This window comes from Rhineura floridana, chromosome 20, assembly GCF_030035675.1.
Source record: "Rhineura floridana isolate rRhiFlo1 chromosome 20, rRhiFlo1.hap2, whole genome shotgun sequence".
Taxonomy (NCBI): Eukaryota; Metazoa; Chordata; class Lepidosauria; order Squamata; family Rhineuridae; genus Rhineura; species Rhineura floridana.
In genome coordinates, this window is record NC_084499.1 from 13,540,143 (window position 1) to 13,561,569 (window position 21,427).

The following is a 21,427-nucleotide window of genomic DNA, read 5'->3' on the forward strand; positions in this document are numbered from 1 at the left end:
CCTAATGGACCAGCCTCCACTGAGCGAGGCAATGTTGCAACGTTTTTAGTTGAGAGAAAAAAGGCGAGGAAGAGGAGTCGACACGATGGAGGTTTATAAGATATATTTATATATTTATTACATCTCTATCCCACCTTTCTTTCATCACGGAAGCCATACGTATGCACGATGTGGAGAGCATGGATAGAAAGATGCTTTTTCTCCCTCTCTCAAAATAAGATAGTCATAATACCCCTTCAGCCACAAGGCCAGCCAAAGCCCGCTTTGCACAAGATGGGACTCCCCCCATCCCATTTGCAGAAGCCAACTGGACTGGCAGTTGAACGTTACTTCAACATGGGTGAGGCATGCATGGGTGGATGAAGCATCACCCACCACATCTAAGGGCAGAAGGCTCGTTTAGGAGGTGCGTGAGCCACAGCTCTCTCCTCCAAGAGAAGGGAATGGCCAGGGGTTTCAGAAAGTAAAGCTGAGTGGTTGCCATCGCCCACCTTTGCTGCCTGAGGCAGTTGCCACATTGCCTAATGGTAGGGCCAGCCCTGTTTCGACCAAAAAAACCACCAGGGTCAGGGGCAATTTTTAAAATCTCTTCAAATAAACAGGGCAGGCGATCCAAACTAGGGATGAGCTAATCGGCCAATTCCAGTTTCTCCTCTTTTTCCTGTCTTACGTTCAGTTCTTTAAATTTCTACATCAGTTCGCTATTTAAAACCACAGACCAAAACAACGACAAAAAGGTCCTCATCAGAGCTTGGAAAAAGTAACTTTTCCAAGCTCTGGTCCTCATGAAAATGCATCAGCATTTCCGCACAAATGTCTCCTAATATACACATTTTTGTATGTCATTTCGCTGAAAGTACACATCTTTGCAAAGGAATTTCTTCTAACATAATGCATTTTTGTGGATTCATTTCACTGATGTGTGCATTTTTATCCATACTTTCCCCATGTATATGCATTTTGGTACACATTCGTCGGCTGCAGACCTGCACTGCAAAATTCCGATTATGTGCAAGGGCGGCTGCGTTTCAGTTTACGGATTGCTTTGGAAAGTGAGAATTAGGTAGATTTGCCGTCAAATGTGAACTGAATTGACTTTCTTCCCCTATCCCTAATCCAAACACATTGCTCCAACTGGGGTGGGGTGGGGAGGGGAGAAAGAGGAGGGAAATGTAATATTTCAAAATAACACCACCCCCCTCGTTAGCTAAAAACGTTTCCTTCTGGGAACATCTGCTTTCAGCAACGTTGAAACACCTATTGTCACTTCGTCGGGAGAACAAACACACATAGTAATTTGTGCTGCTTATTATAGCAAACCTACCCAAGGATCATTTTATCTGGGCTGTGTTAGTAACAATTCCCACCCACCCCGCGAAAGATCCTGTGTCTTTTGCTCCAGGCTTTTGCGCTGCACCTATTGTCCCACATGATTTTAAATAAAGACAAAGCCAACATGTAAAACAAAGAGGCATCTCGGCTTTGGGAAATTATTCCAGACTTCACCGCCTCTGTTCAGAGCAAGTGTTATCAGATCCTTCCGCGCAGAGAGCAGCGGGGATGTTCATGTTGTATTCAGCTGTTTCTCCCCCCCAAAAAAACCTATCTGTTTATTTAACCAACTAGCAAAATGCCGTGCGTTATGACAGGGTGGGGAGCATAAGGACTTAAGGTGAGCCCTGCTGGCTCCAGATAAGCCTTATGTCAAAGGTGGGAAACCTTGTTCAGCTGGGGCACACATCCCTTTCTGAGGTTGTATCCAATGCTAGTCGTACTCAGTGTAGGGCCACTGAAATAAATGAACATGACTAATTTTTCAATTAATTTGTTACATTCATATCCTGCCCTTCCTCCTGAGGGAGCCCAGTGCGGCAAACGTATCAACAAACCAATTTAACAACAACAACAAAACCATTCTAAATAGTTAAAAACATTCTAAAGCACAGTTACAGTTAAAAGCATTCTAAACACAATTAACTTTGGCCCATTAATTTCACTGGGTCTACCTCTGAGTCAAACTTAGCTGGAAACGACTCTGAATTTGCAAGACAGGTTCTAATTTCCACTCTCAAATGAAAAATGGAAATGGGCTGCCTTCAAGTCGATTCTGACTTATGGCGACCCCATGAATAGGGTTTTCATGGTAAGCAGCGTTCAGAGGGGGTTTACCATTGCCTCCCTCTGAGGCTGAGAGGCAGTGACTGGCCCAAGATCACCCAGTGAGCTTCATGGCTGCGTGGGGATTCAAACCCTGGTCTCCCAGGTCGTAGTCCAACACTCTAACCACTACACCACACTCTCAAAAGGTGATAGTTAAAAAAATAAAACCGTGCTCATTTGAAAATTGGAAGAAGCTGAGAAAATCAGTAATCTGGCCACACAATGCTTCATTATTTGCAACCAGTAGGTGCCGCTGCTGTTATTTTTTTTAGCAACAGCACTCCTGGGAAAACCAGTAACTATTTTCAAAAGACTTCAGATGTGAGTAAGGCTTTATTAGCAACAACAATTGATTGCTCAAATTCATAAACAGGAACATGTGAAAATAGATGAATCACACTCCACATTAAATGATCTATTACTTCCACCAGCTGTTTTTAAAAAAACCCTGAACATAAATCAAGTGGTCAATTTGTGTCCAACCATGGCAGGACCCCAAAGAAAAAATCTAACAATCACTTCTCTGTATTTAAAAAGCAGTTGGATGCTTTGCATCCACTCCACCCATCCCATAGGACTCCATGGCAATCTCCCCTTAAGCTGGCATCAGAGTCTGCTTCGTGTCTTGCAGAAAAATACAGAGTTTTCACATAGAATCTCAGAACAGAAGAGTTGGAACGGGTCTGTGAGGCCATCAAGTCCAACCCCCTGCTCACTGCAGGATCCGACTACATCCCGGCCATTCCATTTCTTGCAACTGTTCTGATTTACCAAGGACAGCCCCTATTTTTGATACCTGCCCCCAAATAGACATTGCCCCAAATTGATGATAATGATTTATTTAATTTATGAATTTTATTTGTTTATAAAAATATTTATATGCTGCTTTTCATTAAAAAAAAAGCAAAGTGGTTTACAACATATATAAATACACGATAAAACCATTACATGATGAAAATAGTAAAATCCCAAAATCATTAACTGTTTCAGAAAGGTATCTTCTCTGTGGCCTGCCCAAGCCTGGTGAGTCTTGGACTCCGTGAAAAGTCCTGCTGGAGTGATCAGGAGGAGGAAGAATAGGATCCTGGGGAGGGGCCCAGTGGACTGCAGGTGGAGGAGGCTGAAGTAGGATAAGGATCCAGCAGTTTAGACAATGACAGCCCCCCCCCCAGTTCTAACAGAAGAAGCACTGTCTGACAATGAGTGGCCCTTGTCCCACCTCTCTGCCTTGCCTTGTCGCCTGAGCCACCACTTGTGCCTCCTCCCAAGGAGGAGCAATTGGAGGCTCAACAAGAGGCAGATCTGGATGAAGTGCTGCTGTCACCAGCAGATGCACCAGCAGATGCGCCGGCAGATGCACCGGCTGATGCGCAGGAGCTCACAGACAGTGCCCGCTTTTGCTTGTTCACACAGTCCCGTCCACAGAAACCTTCCCCATGCAAATAGAAAGCCCACCCCGAGCCTACTGAAAGGGTCTCAAAGGGTGCATCTAACTGCTGCAAAAGCTTGAGTAGTCCTGCTTAATTATGTTTGCATACAGACACAGAGTGCTGTATAATCTGTAAATTGATCTATGAAATGCTCTAAGCTGAGATTCCACATTAAACGCAATGGAGAAAAACACGCCAGTGAATCCGAGTCTGAATCCAACAGGGCTGACCAGGACAGTGACACAGCAAGGGTTTCAGCAGGCATTTCAAAGTCAGAACAGAAAGTGCTCGCTGAATCTCTATTGGCAGAGCATTCCACAGGGCTCGGTCGACGACACTAAAGGCTCAATTCCTTCTTGCCAAATGAGCCTCACCAACTTGGGGGATGACCAGCGACGCTGCTGCAGATGATCAAGCTGGGCTGTAAGTGTTCAGGCAGTCCCTAAAGGGAAAGCATGCCTTTCTAAGGTCAATTTCTGGGGCTCAAATGCCAATGGAGGGCAGGGCAAAAGCAGAGCAAATAATGCTAATTTTACAGTTGTACTGGTGGCTAATTTCGACACAGATTCAAACACACATATAGGTGTAGCCTATGGAGAGGGGGTGTGGCTTAGGAGGGGGTGTGGCCTGAGAAGAATCCTGACAGCCCGATAGAACCCCATTTGGCCTCCGGGCTTGAGGTTTACCGCCCCTTTCTACAACATCAACAGTACAATTTGTAGTATTTATACAGTGCTGAAAGCAGTACACAGACTGGATCACCTAAGTCTGGTGTGGGGGACCCTTGGCCTTGCAGATGTTGCCGAGCCACCATCCCTAGCCATTGGCCATGCTTGCTGGGGCTGATGGGAGCTGTAGTTCAGCAACATCTGGAGGGCCAAAAGTTCCCCAACCGATAAAGTACATACTTTAATTATCCTAAACACACACACACTATATTGTGCAGAGCCTGCCAGCACAAACACTTACTTGATCTTTGGTTTTTGATGAAGAACAGCTTGAGGCGCTCCTTAAATGTGTTTTCATTCACGTAAAACTCCACTTGGACCCTGTTAGAAGAATAAAGAAACAGGCAAGGCATTAGCAAGGGCAACATGTCAGGCTAGGACCTGCCAATGGTTTGCCCTGACTGCAATGGAACCTGCTTTAGGGCTGTACTGCTGATGGTCCCTCCCCTTCCTTCCTTTTTTTTTTTTAAAGAGAGATACGCTATAAACACATTTGCATGTGAGAAAACGCACTCATGCAACTCCTTGGCTCTCTTGCAACCATGCTCATTCCTTGCTAGTAGTATAGAGGGAATGAACATTCAGATGTTACATACAATACGTAAAGGAGATATTCAGGCTAAAGAACTGAAGAAGAGCCCTGCTGGATCCGACCAAGGGCCCATCTAGCCCAGCATGCTGTTCTCTAAGGGCTGTATCCAATGCTAGTCCTACTTAGAGTCAACCCGTTGAAATGATGGACATAAGTAACTTAGATCCATTAATTTCAATGGGTCTGCTCTTAGTAGGACTTAGTTGGCTGCAACCATAGTGGCCAACCAGATGCCTCTGGGAAGCCCACAAGCAGGACCTGAGTGTAACAGTATTTCTTCCACCTGCGATTCCCAGCAACTGGTATTCGGAGGTGTACTGTCTCCAACAGTGGAGGCAGAACCCTAGCCATTGTAGCTAGCAACCACTGGTAGCATTATCCTTCTTGAATGTAGTCCTCTTTTAAAGCCATCCAAGTCGGTGGCCATCACTACATCTCACGGAATTAAATAATTTAGCTATGCACTGTGTGGAGAAGTCCTTTCTTTTGTCTGTCCTGAGTCTTCCAACATTCAGCTTCGTTGGATGGCCCAGAGTTGTAGTATTATGAGTGAGGGAGGAGTTCTATTCACTTTCTCCACACCATGCATAATCTTACAGCACTGAAGCCTAGGCTCCTTACAACTTGAAAACATTTCCTGGTCGGGTCACCAAGGACCAGACTGACCTCCTTCATGAGGGCCACCACCAGCTCCCAGGCTGACAAGCACACCTCCCTGCTTTGCTCCATACTTTATTCACAGATATAAAATTGCAAATATAACAAGGGAAAAAAGAAAGCTCATCAGCTCACATCCACCACAGGAATATTCCATCAATCCTAATTTAAACTAATATATATTTATATTAGCAGTCCAGAAACCTGCAGAGATAACTCAATGAGATATCTAAAGTAGGATTGTGCTTTGCACCAGACCTTTCAGCTACTCCACTGTGGTCAACAAGAACATTTTTTTTCAAGGGCAGTGGGAGAGATTTCAATAGCTGATGCAGAGAGCCAAAAACTTGGCGTTGACACTTTTCTTTTAAGCCTTATTTGGAAGATAAATCATTGTCACCCTTACTAACTGCAGCGTTTTAAAAAAGATGTCTTAAGAACAAGAGCAATTCTGCTTTACTCTACATAAGTGAGTAGGAGCTCATTAGTTACAATCAACATCTAAATGCACCCAGAGACGAAAAATAAATCAGCAGTCTTTGTTATTGTAATGGGGTGGGGAAGGATGGGGAGAAACACAAGCGAGTCTGAGATGTTTCAAATTTTCATATAATGCAGGGATCAGCATTGCGGTGCCCATGGGCACAAAACCACCCTTCATGGTGCCCACAGACCCTCTAAATCCCCCCCACGCAACACTCACGTCCACCTTTCGTCACGAGATGGAGAAGGTGGTTACCCTTTTCTCCTTTGAAAAGTACATAGAGCTGAAAGAGGAAGTTGGAAGAGTGGCTCTCTTTCCCACTTCTTCCTTATGTACTTTTCAAGGTTTGGATTAATTCTACCGGAAGTGGCTAGATAGGGTGACTCTCACAGCACTCACTCAAATATCCACATGAGAGAGTCTGAGACACTTCATACCTGCACATGGGGGGATGAGGGCTAACCTGGGGTCCTCCAGTTGTTGTTGGACCCCAGCTCCCATCAGCCCCACTTGACATGGCCAATGGCCATGGCCATAGACATTTCTGATAAATTCATTTCATGTTGTGCGGCGTCCTCTGAAAACCAATTGAGCTACCATAGCAATTCCTCCATTTTCTGCACGAGACAATGGCTCTCTGCCTCAGTTACACTTTCCCCTGCAGGACCTCAGGAAGGGGAACCATTACAGCTACGAATGAACAGATTTCCATTCATCAGAGTCCATAAGAATTCAAAACTGCTGTGCAAAAGCGTCATTCCTGAAACAGAGCCACTTGCCACTGAAAAACATTTGCAATAATAACAGAGAACCAAGAACAACTGAATCCATCTCAGCTCTCAGATGGATGGCTGGTTGATGGATGGGCCCACAGCCCGTGATGAAAACAGTAAGGATGAAGTGGGGGGAAAGGGAGATGGATGATCTAGGCTACAAACTTATATGCCAGTTTTTAATAACAGCATCAGTGCCATGACTTCCCCTAAAGAATGCTGGGAATTGTAGTTTGGTGAGGAAGCTGAGTAGAGTCAGTACCAGGAGTTGGCATCGTTGGGCACCTGCCGATGCCCACGTTCCTGCAGGGGGCCCTCCTGATCCTACTGCGTTTCCTCCTTATGTTACTGCTTGTTCACGTGGCCACTCCAGAGACGCAAGCAATGACAAGAGTGACAAGATGAAGCAGCATCCTCTGTTTCCTTGCACTTCTCTCTGGGCAATTGTGTCAGTTGGGCACTTTCCTCACACTAGAGCAGTAGTGGGAAACATCTGGTCCCTGGACCTATTTTCCTCAAACCATGCCCACCTGACCTACCCCTGATGTCATATATGATTGGGGATGGGTTAGATTCCGTTTTCATTTTAAGGCAAACCTACCTAACTCACACTTTCCAAAATGTGCAAAACACCCCCCCATCCTTTGACGTTTGTGCATCTCTGACTTCTATCTAGCTATTTATTAAATTGCTACCCCTCCCTTCATCCCAAGGGACCCCAAGGCAGCAAACACACAAATGCTAAATCAATTAAAACATCTACAAACAATTCCATTATAGATGCAGACTGGGATAATGGTCTCTGCTTCAAAGGCTTGTTGGAAGAGGAAGGTCTTCAGTAGGCACCGAAAAGAAAACAGAGATGGCGCGGTTCTCCAGCTAAGTCACGTGTACAAAAATGTATATTCTGGGATGAAGTGTGCATTACAATGCACAGGGCTTTTTTTGGTTAAAAAATGAGGAGCAGGTACTCGTACCCATAGCTTGGAAGTAATTAGTTATCCAAAAATGAATTGCTTGTAATAAATTACTTTTTTGAGGAACGAGTGGGTAATTTCGTTACATTTTGATTGTAATAAAACGAGGAGTCATTTTATTACTTTTGAGGAGCAATTGTAATGTTTCCAGCATTAAGTTGGGGCGCTATTGGAGGGGGAGCAGGGGAAGTCTTCTGCTCCTCTGATTTGTGAATAAAAAGCATGTGCCTCAAACTGGGCTTCTGCACAGTGTTGTTCTTCCCTCGTGCTCTGAGGGTGTTTAGGAGGCAACGAGAGAGGAAGTGGAAAGCGAGATGGGGTTGGAGAGAAAAAAATGTTTAAAAACTGGATGATGGTGGAGAAGAATGGAGTGGAGGGAGAAAGGAGCCAGGGGACATGGATGAAGGAAGAGAAGGAGGCAGCAGCAGAATGGAGATAAAGAACTGTGGAGTTGAAAGAAAATGACATCTGTGTGTGTACATGTGTGTGTGTGTGCCTCTGCTGCCCTCCCTGGCTATTTTGCTGCATTTGCAGTGTTTTAACATTTTACATCCCAGGGGAACACGTTTGCTTGGGTGGGTGTGCCTTAGTTGGTGGCCAAGTAAGGTCTGAGAGGTGGTTGAGTGAGAGAGATGACGCCTGCTGGCTGGGTGTGTGTGTGTGGGTTGCACTTGGTTTTACACACAAAGATCTGAGTGGTGGCCTCTGCCTCCCTTACCAGCGGAGGGACCACTGCTGCTATCTTATGAATAAAAACAATTATTCTGGTACCTTGGTGTGTGTACGTGTATTTTTAATGTTGTTTTAGGCTACTTAGGTGTTCAGCAGCCAAGGCCAGCACCTTGTAGGCATCCTTGGTTTTTTGAAAAGTAACTTAACTGAAATTGTAGCGATTACTTTTGAGTAACGGTAAAGCAATCGATTCCTTTCAGAACGATTGTAATGGTAATGGTAATTTATTCCTTTTGGGGGCCATATAACAGTAATTGTAATTTATTCCTTTTTGAAAGTAATCTTCCAAGCTCTGCTCGGATCTTGATAAAAGTGCTGTGAGTGCCAGCACAAAATGGTTACTATGGGCGGAAGGAGAAGGAGAAGAAGGAGGAGGAAAAGGAAGAGGATGAAAAGGAGGAGGAGGAGGAGGAGATTCTATCCCATTGAGTTCCATCACAAAAAATCACTGCAAATGCATATATCTGCAGGGAGAAAAAACCATAGAAAAATATCAGGCAAAATTGCATACAAAAATGTGCACCTTTGGAGAAATTTGCATGAAAATGCTGAAGAATTTTCATGGGGACTTTAAAAAAAAAGGAATTGGCAAGCTGACATGGAAATGTGGGGAACTGAACTTCAGAGTGTAAAAATGAGAATCTGAAATCAACAGGCCCATCCATCCCTATCAATAACATCGGGTGTAGTGTAGGTGAAGGTGCAGTTTCCTGCCAAAAGCTCATCAGCAGATTGGTGGTGCCCACAACCCCCGATCCTTTGCCTGCATACAATGTTTTAAGAAAAAGAATAATAAGGTAGACATTTGTTTGAATTTCAGCCCCAGGATGCCCTGATCTGCTCCTGCTGGCCCAAGTGCTGACACAGGGCCTGTTTGCTCCTGCCCTCTTCACCTGATGCTATCTCTGTTGTCATTTGGAGCCTCCTAAACTACAGGTCCTGGAGAGACCATACATCATCAGAACAGAAAACAGGAGAGATGGACATTATATAATGAATGAGAGAAAAAATAAAAGGAAATCCATTAAGCACAACTTCATTAACAACTGAAAATCTTGCCGTCAACCCAACAATTGAAATAATTAAGTATGGGACAACTCAGTCAACTCAATCCAATTACACCAGTTTCTAGTTTGCATTTTTATCAGTAACTATTCACCACAACAAGAAAACATACAAAATTAAATTATTAAAGCAATCATACTGGAGTCTTTGACATCTGCCTTATAAAATTTGGTTAGTGCCATTAAGGAGATGGCAACCCTTCTCGATATCTTGGCATCCTTTCTAAAGAGCAACAAATATCGAGTGGAGAATCTGGTGCCCTCCAGATATTGTTGGACTCCAGCTCCCATCAACCCCAGCCAGCATGGCCAGTGGTCTGGGATGATGAGAGCGGGAGTCCATCAACACCTGGAGGGCCAAAGGTTCCCAGTCTTGGTCAATCTTTTGACTAACTGGCCCCATTTTTAACAGATTAGCAAGATTTTTTCCCCTCAAGTGTTGGGTGTCAACAAAAAATTAAACAAACAGCAGGGGGGATCCTTGATACTAAAAGAGGATGATACCTTGTTTATTTATTTATTGCATATATATCCCATCTTTCCTCCAAGGAGCTCAAGGTGGCATGCAAGGCTCTCCCCCTCCTCTTTAAACTCCACAACAAGCCTGTGAGATAGGTTAAGCTAAGAGGCAGTGACTGGCCCAAGAGCTTCACCATGGCTGAGTGGGGATTTAAAGCCTGGTCTCCCAGGTCACAGTTCAGCACTCTAACCATTGCACCACACTGGCTCTCATAGGTCTTCCCTCTGAGAATTATTATTAGACTAGCATTCCACCATCCCAGTTTTGAGAGCTTGTATGCTTCCCAAATATTTTTGTCCTGCCTTGCATTTTCATTCTGAACCCACTGAACAATAATTGAAACAGAAGTGATGCCATGCCTCATAATTTTTTTAAATGCTTCAAAGCATCAAATGGCAAATGACTTTAATGTAATTGGAATCATAAGGGTGGAAGAACCCTGTGTACATACACACATGCACACAGCCATTCAATAGAGGTCGAATTCCTAGACCACGTGAGGTGCCTCTTAAGGCCAAACTATCAGACCTATCTGTTTTCCTATGTGGAGCACAAAATAAGTTTGGGGTGGGTAGGAGACAGTTTTCATTGGGAAATGAGAATGGGGGAAAGGGTTAACCCCACCCCCGCTAATCCTGCAAGTCCTATCAGATTGAGCCGCTCCCCCTGTTTTTATTAATTTTTAAAAGCATAACAGAAGTTTCTGTTCAAGGATCTCCTGTTTCTGTTGCAGGCAGTACTTTAAATTGCAAGGATCCAGGGGATAGTATTCTTCAGTTATTGCATTTAGAAGGCTATTGGGGATTGGGAGGAGGTGGGCATGATCTCACTCAACTTGGCAGGCTCATGGATTTTATTAAAAGCCCTTCCACCTTTTCCCCCAAATAATTAAAGCCCTGGTTCTTCCCTGTCCTGCTGTTGACTTGGACACAACAAAGAAAGGCAAGCTGGTAGTTTCAGTACCATGGAGAGCTCCCAGTGAGAATATTGTTCCAATGAAAGCTGGAAGTGAACTGAGACCTTATCAGTCAATAAGGCCCTACTCAGAGTAGGCACATTAACATTAATGAACTCAAGTTAGACATGTCTATTAACGTCAGTTGATCTGCTCTGAGTAGGACTAGCACTGAATACTACCTTCTACTTCCAGAGCTGCTGGACTGATTTATTCAGTGGATCTGCCCCAGCCTTCCTCACTGGAGATGGAACTCAGGGTTCTACTCCAGGCAGGGTTCCTGACAGGTTGCAAGGATTCCCCTACTGGGTAAAAATGGAAATGGACTGCCTTCAAGTTGATCCTGACTTATGGCGACCCTATGAATAGGGTTTTTGTGGTAAGCGGTATTCAGAGGGGGTTGACCATTGCCTCCGTCTGAGGCTAGTCCTCCCCAGCTGGCTAGGGACTGCTCAGTTTGCCACAGCTGCACAAGCCAGCCCCTTCCTTGTCCGCAAGTGCCCGCTGGGGGTCAACTGGGTTCCTTGGGCCTATGCAGCTTGCCCCTGGCTGCACAGGTGGCAGGGCACAAAACCCCTGAGCCACTCACTGTGGGGGTGATCTTTAGCTGGCCCTTGATGCCCAGGAGACACAAGCGGGGATTTGAACTCACAGACTCTGGACTTCCAGCCAGGCTTTCCTCCCCACTGTGCTTATACTTATATTTTACAGTCAATGACCAGCCATACAAATACAAGTATTTAAATGCAGAAAGGCAGAAGAATTGCATATAAACAAATAAACAGATTGAATTATACAGGTTATATATAAACAAACTTTAAAAATAAAATAAGATAAAATAAAGTATACTAACGTTAAGATGTATTAAGCATCTGTGTCTTTATAATACATGCTTTGATTTGAACTCACAGACTCTGTACTCCCAGCCAGGCTCTCCTCCCCACTGTGCTATACCAGCTGTCTAACTCACCGTTTAAATCTCCTTCTTTCTAGATCTGGAACACAGACACAACAGATATGGATATGGTCTTGAGGCTATCTGGAAGTAAATAGGACGTTGCCTTATACTGAGTCAGGCCACTGGGTCCATCTAGCTCAGTATTGTCTACACTGGCTGGCAGCAGCTCCCCAGGTTTCAAGAAGGAACCTTTCCCAGCCCTACCTGGAGATGCCAAGGATCATAGAATCATAGAATAGTAGAGTTGGAAGGGGCCTATAAGGCCATCGAGTCCAACCCCCTGCTCAATGCAGGAATCAAACCTTCAACCTTCTGCATACAAACCAGATGCTCTGCCACTGAGCTATAGGCCTTCCCCAAGGGATCTTATGAGTGCAGAGGTCCCAGGTCCTGACAGGCCCCAGGGATGGGGAACCTGTGGCCCTCCAGATGTTGATGGGGCATTGGCCTAAGGCTGATGGAGTTGTGGTCCAGCATCATCTGGAGGGTCATAGGTTCCTCACCCTGAAAGGCTAGGACAGGGATGGGGAACCTGTGGATCTCCAGATGTTCATCTGGGGCTGACGGGAGTTGTAGTCTCAGCACCCAAAGGAAAACTGGAAGGAACGATGAGCCCATGGAGGAGGCTAATGTGGGTTTTAAAAAAAAAATTAAGAGGTTCAAACACCATTTTCTTCAAGCTCCTAAGTGACTTCAGTAACTGTCTGAGGCTGCTTGTTATCACCACCAATCCTGTTAAGCACTGTCTCGTAAACTGAAAAACAACTTCTCGTTGATCCACATATAATAAGCCACATGTAGTAGCATTCTCAGTCCCAGCATTCAATGAATTTGTTGAAAGACAATCCATCAATGGGTCTCCAAATCTATTTACCAAGTGCAACTTTCACAGAATGAAGTGGTAATGTCAGTTTCCCAGCAGTCAGTTGCGAACAGCTGCTTTCCCTCAGACTGCAATATCAATCTACAGCAATAGCAACTACCAATCTTTTCAAACCTGGAGCTCACGTTCTGAACTCAGCTCTACCTGGAGATGCTAGCCATTGAACCTGGGACCTTTTGCATGCAAAGCAGATGTTCTGCCACTGAACTGCGGTCCTTTTCTTTCCAAAGAATGTAGGAAGCTTACCTATATCAAGTCAGACCATCAGTGCATCTCCAGAATTTGAAATGGGATCTCTTCCTGCCATCTGGTGATGCTTGGGATTGAACCTGGGACCTTCTGTATGCAAAACAGATGCTCTACCACCAAGCTACTCTTCTGGCACTCACAGAACATATCCCCACTCTAGCATTCAGGTGATAAGAGAGGAGGCGGGCGCTCTGGCCCAAGACCAACAAATCATCTCCACTTTCAGAGTTGATCTCTTTATGAGACCCTTCCCCTAGTTTCTTCCAGACCTACTTTACCAGTTGAGCTTCAGTCAAGACCAATGGGTTGAAATAACTCCATCCTTGGGGACCATCTGAGAAAGGTCCATAGCTGAGTAACCACTAACTGGTACTGGTTGGGGATCTGCGCACCCTGTGATATATATATATATATATATTTAAAAAACGGATTTACTGATTTAGATGGGAGCAGCCTCAGGAAAGATGGTGAGTATATCTACAACGGTGGATGCTGGTGCCCATTTTAACTAGTAGGCCAGAATGTAGGAAGGCCAACAGTATGTGGAACCAGAAACAATGATAGGCACAGCCAGAGCTAGCATTAAGCAGGGCCAACTAATTCTGGTTGTGCTCCCATCCTCCTCTCTCCTGAGTTGTACAAGGTCAACGCTAGGACTAAGGAGGTAGAGGAGGAGGCTGACACAGTGCCAGCCCTTGGACTGGTTTGTGATGAAGAAGATAGGCAAGTAGGGGCTGGTTGAGGTTGGCGGAGCAACATCCCATTTGCCCTGATGAACCAACTTCCACTGATCTAGAGTCTGTTTTATACAAGTTTAACTGTCATGGCTTCCCCCAAAGAATACTGGGAACCGTAGTCCAGCAAGGTGCTCAGAATTTTTCATGAGCAATCCCTAAACCTCTTTCCCACCAGAGTTCCCAGTTCCCAGAGTCCACCAGGGACAGGAAAGGAGAGTCTGTTTATTTATCAATGCATTCATTCAACAAGATTTATACCTGCTTAATTAAAAAAACAAACTTCTAAGTCATTTACATGAAACACTATAAAATACTAAATCAACAGATTTTGGGTTGTCTCCCACTAAGTTCTACTCGAAGTAGACCCATCGAAATTAATGGACCTAAGTTACTCATGCCCATTATTTTTCAACATCAAATACAACCCAAACAAAACAAGTAGGCATAATAAACTAATCAAAATATAACATCAAATCAACAGTTTTAAAAACAAATATGCAAAATGGAATTACATAGTTGGGTAGGCTTTCCTAAATGAAAGTTTTTAGGTGGTGTCAAAAACCATACAATAATATCAATAGGCAAAGAATTCCAGAGCGTTGGCGCTGCCCCGCTACAAGTTCTATTCCTTGCAAGTCCGGAGCAAACATTATATGACACTTGTAAAAGTCCCAGCTCTGGTTTTAATTAACACCTTGATTAATGACAGCTCATGGTCGCTGCTCACAACATGGTTTTGCTCACAACTTCAAGAACAAAAGAGAAAAAAAAGAGTTCCTCAAAACAGAGAACTGATGCAATCTTGAAGTGCATGCAGCCTGGAGTTGACTTACTGTGAAAGGGAGGAATCCACACTGAAATCTTCGATATATAGCCTACAGACACAGGGCAAAAGGAGTATTAACAAGTCAGACACACATCAGCAGAACATTGAGAGGGTTCATGGACACTAGTGGTGAAACTGGACAGGATGGAAAGGGACAAAATACTATAGGCATTGGAGGATAGTGCAAGTCTCCACCTTCTTAGCATTGGTGATATCACTGAGAGGACCAAGGAATACTTTGCTGATCTATCAAGTTCCATGGATTTCAATGGGACTTATTCCCAGGAAAGTGCTTTTAGGATTACACCCCAATGCACAATTCAGATCAGTGTGTTTGCTTGTTGGGAGGAGAAACAGGAATCACACCTGCAAGCATCTCCTGAGTCTTCCACATATTGGTCATACCAACATGAGCCTATCTACATACAACTGGCCTGGGCATGAGAAGTTCTGCAAGCAAGGTCTGATCCATCCAAGGCGGCCCTTCACTTTTACTTCATCACACACAATGATTGCACAACTGATACCTGATTGTGCAACTGATTGCACACACACCTGATATCCGTGCATGGAGGGTTCTCAAGTGGAAATGCTTTTGCAAGTTTTATATTCTGTTCTGGATGCACAGTTCATCCTCGTAATTTATGTAGCACCACCAATGTGTATAGAGGTTCAGTGGCAGAGTGGGCAAGTGAGGGCAAGGACAGTGAGGGCAAAGAGATTTTTGAAATTTAAGAGGTATATACATGCTTTGGAATAAAATAACTATAACAGCATAAGAGGCAGATCCCTGCCCAGAGGATCATACAGTCAAAAATTCAACAAACAGGAGACAAGAAAGCAAGGGAAGGGAAATGAAGGCAGAATATACATATTTTAGTTGTGTATAAGCTTTAATTACAGTGGGTTGTTATGGGAACTAAAGGGTTATGTCAGAGACAGGGAACCAATGGCCTTTTCAATGCTGTTGCACTACAGCTTCCATCATCCGGGCCATTGGCTGCGATGGTGGTGCCTGATGGCAGTTGGAGTCCAACAACATCTAGAGGGCCACAAGTTCCTCATCTCTGGGTCATGCCAAAGACTTCACACTAAAAAGTGGATGCCAAGGAAGGATTTAACAGAAGGGATCTTGAGCTTGCATTACAGAGCTACAGTGCTAGGTGAGTCGATCTCAGGCTTCAGTTTCAAAATGCTATTTATTGCACTGAGTTCTTTTGCACCGACGTAATAGAAGGACATGACTTTTCTCCCTGTGTTGTTTCAGCACCTGTTTCCATAGAGATTAGCTTTAGAGCTGAAAGCTTCTTGTGATCATCATATTCTACTAAGGAGCGCTCGTTCCTTTTGTGTATGCGTGTTCTGTATATTTTGGGAGCCTTCCCTCCTGCTCGGTTCAGTGTTCATGGAAATGTGCAATCTTATTTACCTGAGGGTAAGCCACATTGAACTCAATGGGACTTAGATACGTAGTAAACTGCCTTATACTGAGTTAGGTCATTGGGCCATCTAGCTCAGCATTGTCTACACTGACTGGCAGCGGCTCTCTGCCAGGTAGTGTAGGCAATACTGTACTAGGTGGAGCAATAGTCTGACAGTGAAACGCAGTTTCCCAATCAGAGCAAGTCTTTCTTAATATAAGGACAGGTGCAACAGGCATTAGGATCAGGCAACCGAAACATCACCCTGTATGGACTTTGTCATTGGAGGTTTTACATGCATTCCCTTCTTTTAACAGTTCAGACAAACATGCAAATTACAGGATGAAGAAAGCCCAGTCCAGGACAATGAAAGGCTAGCAATACTTAAATCAATGGGATTTAAGTGACTTGCAGCTAATTGGTCCCAATAGACCTTAAGCGCAACGCTGTTTCTCCAGATTGGGGTCTAAGTATCCATCAGCGTCATGCAAACTTTGCTGCTAGCCCTGATTCAGCTTCATAAGCCAAGTCAGTGAAGGCTGGTGCCCACTGGGACTGGTGGGGTGGAATGCAGGAGGGCCAACACGAGGTGGAGCCAGCGCCAGTGATAGCTGGTGCCGGAGCCAGCTAATTCTCGTTGTGTTCCCAACCTCTTTCCTGCTGAGTTCCGCAATGGCAGCACTGAGATTAAAGAGGACAGCCAGGGCCACCTCCACCAGTATTGTGCAGTGCAAATCTCTCAGAGTCTACTTATAGGCAAGGCCCATTGAGTTCAATGGGACTTAATCCCTAGATATGCATATATAGCATTGCAGCCTCAGAGACATTTTTGGGGTGCTAACAGTGCAATACCATAATATCGACGCAGGAAATAAATCCCATTGAGAGTACAATGGGGCTTACTCTTAGGTAGGGCTATAAAAAGGCATGATTCCCCATTCTGCCCTATATTCACGCAGCACATCTTCCATTCCTCTGCAGTTTGCCTTCCACCAAAAGCTATGTTACTCACCTTGCTGTCCGCTGTGGCAAAACTACATAACTTGCATAATTAATTACGCAAATTATGTTATTCCACCCCTTTCGTTTCAAGGCCAAGGAAACACAATGCAAGTCGGTGTGGGGGAGACATGATCAATTGCGTATCATTTGCAGAATGAAAGCAACCACAACAGTGAAAGTGATTAATCCTATTTGCTGGATTGATTTCTGTTCCAGACCTGGGACAAATAAGCGAACGCTGGCAATTTCTGGTCCTGTTTCTGTTTTCACAGGAACTCTGACATCTTAGGGAAGGGTATATTGGATTGCAACCTAAGTTACTGCATTTTTCTTTCTTTCAAAAAGGTGGGTTAAATCTGCAGGGTGGGTCATTTTGGAAGCATGGCAAAGTGGGCGGGGGCTACACCAAATGTATTTTGCGAGCATCTGTTTTGCATCTTACATGATTGATCCACGAGAATAAAAGAGAGAAAGAGTCAGGAATATGGAAACATAGACAGGGATAGCGTGAACGTCAAGATGAATGGACATATAAAAAAACCAACAATCAGAGTCAAGTTTCCATTCCAAATAGACACACACATGTACTGCATATTTTCCAGAGTGTCGGTTTGGCATTGGCCCATCTCAGAAAATCTCCACTCTTTAATGATATTCATGTATTTCAAGAGCATTTGTATGGCTTCAGATACCTCTCATAGGCAGGTTTAAGACACACAATTTAGATTAACCTTAGGTTGCTCAGGTGTGTTACACTGAGGAGAATCTACCAGCTACCCGGGTTCAACCATATTAACATAAGTGCATAAGAAGTGCCCTGCTGGTGCAGCCCAGTGGCCCATCGAGTCCAGCATCCTGTTCTCATAGTGGTCAACCAGATGCCCCCATGGGAAGCCCATGAACAGGACCTGGGCGCAACAGTCATCTCCCCACTTGCAATTCCCAGCAATTGGTATTTACAAGCACGCTGCCTCCAGTAGTGAAGATATGACGTCAGAAGATCTCTGCTGAACCAGGCCGAATACCCACCTAGTCCAGCATCCAAGTCTCACAGAGGACAACCTGATCTCTTTGGGAAGCCCGCAAGCAGGACCTGGGTGCAACAGCACTCTCTGCCCCTGCGATTCCCAGCAACTGATACTCAGAAGCAGACCGCCTTCAACAGCGTCATGCTGCTGCTAAATCAATCAAGCTGAGACACATTCCTTAACAGCACTTTTATTTTTCTTAAGACATGATTTCATTTGCTTAAAAGCATTCTTACCCAGCCGTCTCTGCAAAATCCCAGGGTGGGTCACAGCCGTTTCATCATAGAACATTAAAATCCAATCATTAAAAAAATAACACCAGCCGAAGAACGTCGATCACAACAGAGGATGTCGTACAAAACATACACACAAATCTTTACCCCAGCCTTTGACAGTTAAGAGGTTGAGGAATGTGACCTTCGGGCTGATAAACAGGTGTTCTATCCCAGATATAAATTATTATGAATCTCCCAGTGTGAACACTGACTTCCATAAAACCATTTCTGGTGTGCTATGGGAGCGGCCATCAAAACTCAGGCCCAATCTGCACTGTGCATTTAAGGCAGTATCATCCCACTTTAAACAGTCATGATTTCCCCCAAAGCATCCTGGGAACTGCAGTTGGTTAAGGGTGCTGAGAGGAGACCCCCTGTTCCCCTCACAGACTTATTATTCCCAGAATGGTTTCACACTTAATCCCTCTTCTGAGGGAACTCTGAGAATGGTAGCTCTGTGAGGAGAATATGAGGCTCCTAACATTTTTCAGCACCTTTAACAAACTACAGTTCCCAGCATTCTTTGGGGGAAGCCATAACTCATTCAAGTGGTATGATACTGCTTTAAACGTCTAGTGCTGATGGGGCCTCACAGAGGTTTAGCAGCAGTGATTTAAACCAATTCGTCTTGGGCACTGAGGCACCCAAGAGGCCCGTTTGAACACACATTGCCACTAGCTGCTTTCTTTCTGTTCATTCTTTTGCTTTCGGGTTTTATGGCTCCTGAAGCCAGTGATTATTTCTGCAAAGTGAATGTTCAGATTTCCATGGGCCTCTGTGCCATTCTCACTCAGCCTTTTGCTCCAGAGACACGCTGTGTGTTGGTAAACAGGTGACTGCAAGCCAATTTGGAAACACAGAGAAGGTCTCAGGAGCATTTGAAAAACAAACAGGAAGCCTTGAACAAAAGAGGCACTGGAGAGCCTGTAGGTCTCAGGGAAACATAGAGGAAAGAACATGATGCGCTAAGCAGGCAGCCGAGTTAACTTTTAATTAGCTGCCAGTGTACACGCAAGCTTTTTTTAATTTAATGAAAATAAAAGAATTGTTCTGTGCCAGTGCTTGTGCTCTGACCTTTATAACATTGGTTAATTATTTTGTGTCTTCTCTTTGTTCGTTTTTGTTGAGCACATTAATAAAACTTCAAATAAACACAGAAATTGGAAGGCTCCCATCTTATACCCACTTACCTGGAAGTGATCCCCCTGCACTTAATGGGATTTACTCCTGGGTAGACACAACTATAGGAGCTGGCGGCCAAGTTCTGCCCTGGGGTAATCTAAATTCTCCCCCGAATGTAATAATAAAAGAACGATCGTTATTACTATATTTCAGCCCTTACCCATCCTTCACCATAAGGTCCCACAGAGCTTGTAACAATATAAAATGCAATGTTAAAACCAGCTAAAACAATTTGCAATCAGGAGAAGAGGGTGGACCCTAAATGAATGTGTGACTGTGTGTCTCTATATATGTATTCACACACACACACACACACAGAGAGAGAGAGAGAGAGAGAGAGAGAGAGAGAGGGCAAATTAGGGGCTATGCCCCCGCTTGCTTCGCTCGCCAATCCACTTCCCCTCCAGCCCCTAACCAACATCCTCACCACTCAGTCCCTCTCTTTACCTCTCAACCCAAGCCACCCTCCTCCTCCTCCCTTTACAGGTCCCCAAGGCAACCCATTCCCCCTCTTTTCAGGTCCCCAAAGCCAACCCCCCTTTGCAGGTTGCCAAATCCCAACCCCCTCCCTTTACACCTGCTTTTAGCAGTGCATTGCTGCCTATGAGGTGTTTTGAACCCTGGACTTCAGAATGCCAAAGCCCAGCAAAACGGAGCATGTGTAGGTAAGCAAGAGAGCTCTCTCACATACCTGAATCAAGCTGGGTTGATCTCACTTTGCATCAGTTGATGTGAGTGTATGGAGGGTGTCAATCCTGCTTAGTGCTGGATTTGGATGCATGAGGAATTTTGTTACACAATTCTCCAGATACGTGCCATGCTAATTTGATTTTGTTTACTGCATTTTACTTTTCTAATTTCTGGCTTTTGATGGATGTTAATTCCTTTATAATGTGAAGACAATATTGTATATTATACATTATTTCTTTTTTCTTCTTACTTTATCCGTTGTGTGGTAAAAATTACAATAAAAATATCACATATATATTTCAGGAATTTCATTTTGAAACAAAAACATTCTAACTATTGCTGCCTATTTCTCTTAGAAAACCCCTGAAGAAAGCCTTTTGTCTAAAACATGTGGGGCTACAATTAAATATTTGTCAGCATCCTGAGACTCTCTCTCTCTCTCTCTGATCCGTAAGAAAACAACTTTTTAAGCATAATCTACAAAATCTAGCAGTTGCAAGTCAACATGCCACATTCAGGCTGTAATTCTCCAGTAGAGGCTGGTCCATTAGGGCAACTGGGGCCCTTCCTCACCAAACTTGGCCTGTCCCCGAAAAGACCCCCACCTGCCTTGCCTTCTTATACTCCAAAGCCAGCATGCGCTCAAAACTAGCTGGGCCATGTGGCAACTGGAGCATAGTGTTCCAAGTGGTGAACCTTTGCACTAAGAGCCATCCGAGATCCGGGAATGCTGGATTGCCGCTATGCACTTCTGTACACCCAAGCCACCATTTTTAGTTATTAAAACATAATTCAGCCACCGACCAGCCATGAGGGGGGATCCCCTGGAGGAAAGAGACGAATGAAAATTAAAGCGCATTTGACAGATTCACGGCGGTTACGGAAGCCTCCATAAAATACAGCATGTCAAGTTACCCAGGGAGGTGACAACCAAATTGCAAAGTGCAAGGGGAGGAAACAGGAACAGAGAAATAAAATGCATTACTCTAATCTTGTTTTGCAGCTAAGAGGGCATTTTGAAACCTGGCAACTTGCCTACTTCCTTCAGCTCTGCAGAATGCCAAGCAGGAAGGAATCCTGCTGAAGCTGCAGGGCATCTTCTTG

At 44.4% G+C, this 21,427-nt stretch overlaps 1 protein-coding gene across 4 annotated transcripts in view; it reads right to left on the bottom strand.

The window, feature by feature from the left end:
• The window catches only part of KCNT1 (potassium sodium-activated channel subfamily T member 1), a 176,104-nt gene that overhangs the window by 67,768 nt on the left and 86,909 nt on the right, over positions 1-21,427 (bottom strand). For all 4 annotated transcript variants that reach the window (XM_061604091.1, XM_061604089.1, XM_061604088.1 and 1 more), the window contains exon 3: positions 4,560-4,639. In XM_061604091.1, coding sequence (XP_061460075.1) covers positions 4,560-4,639 — 80 coding nt within the window. The remainder of the gene's footprint in view (positions 1-4,559; positions 4,640-21,427) is intronic.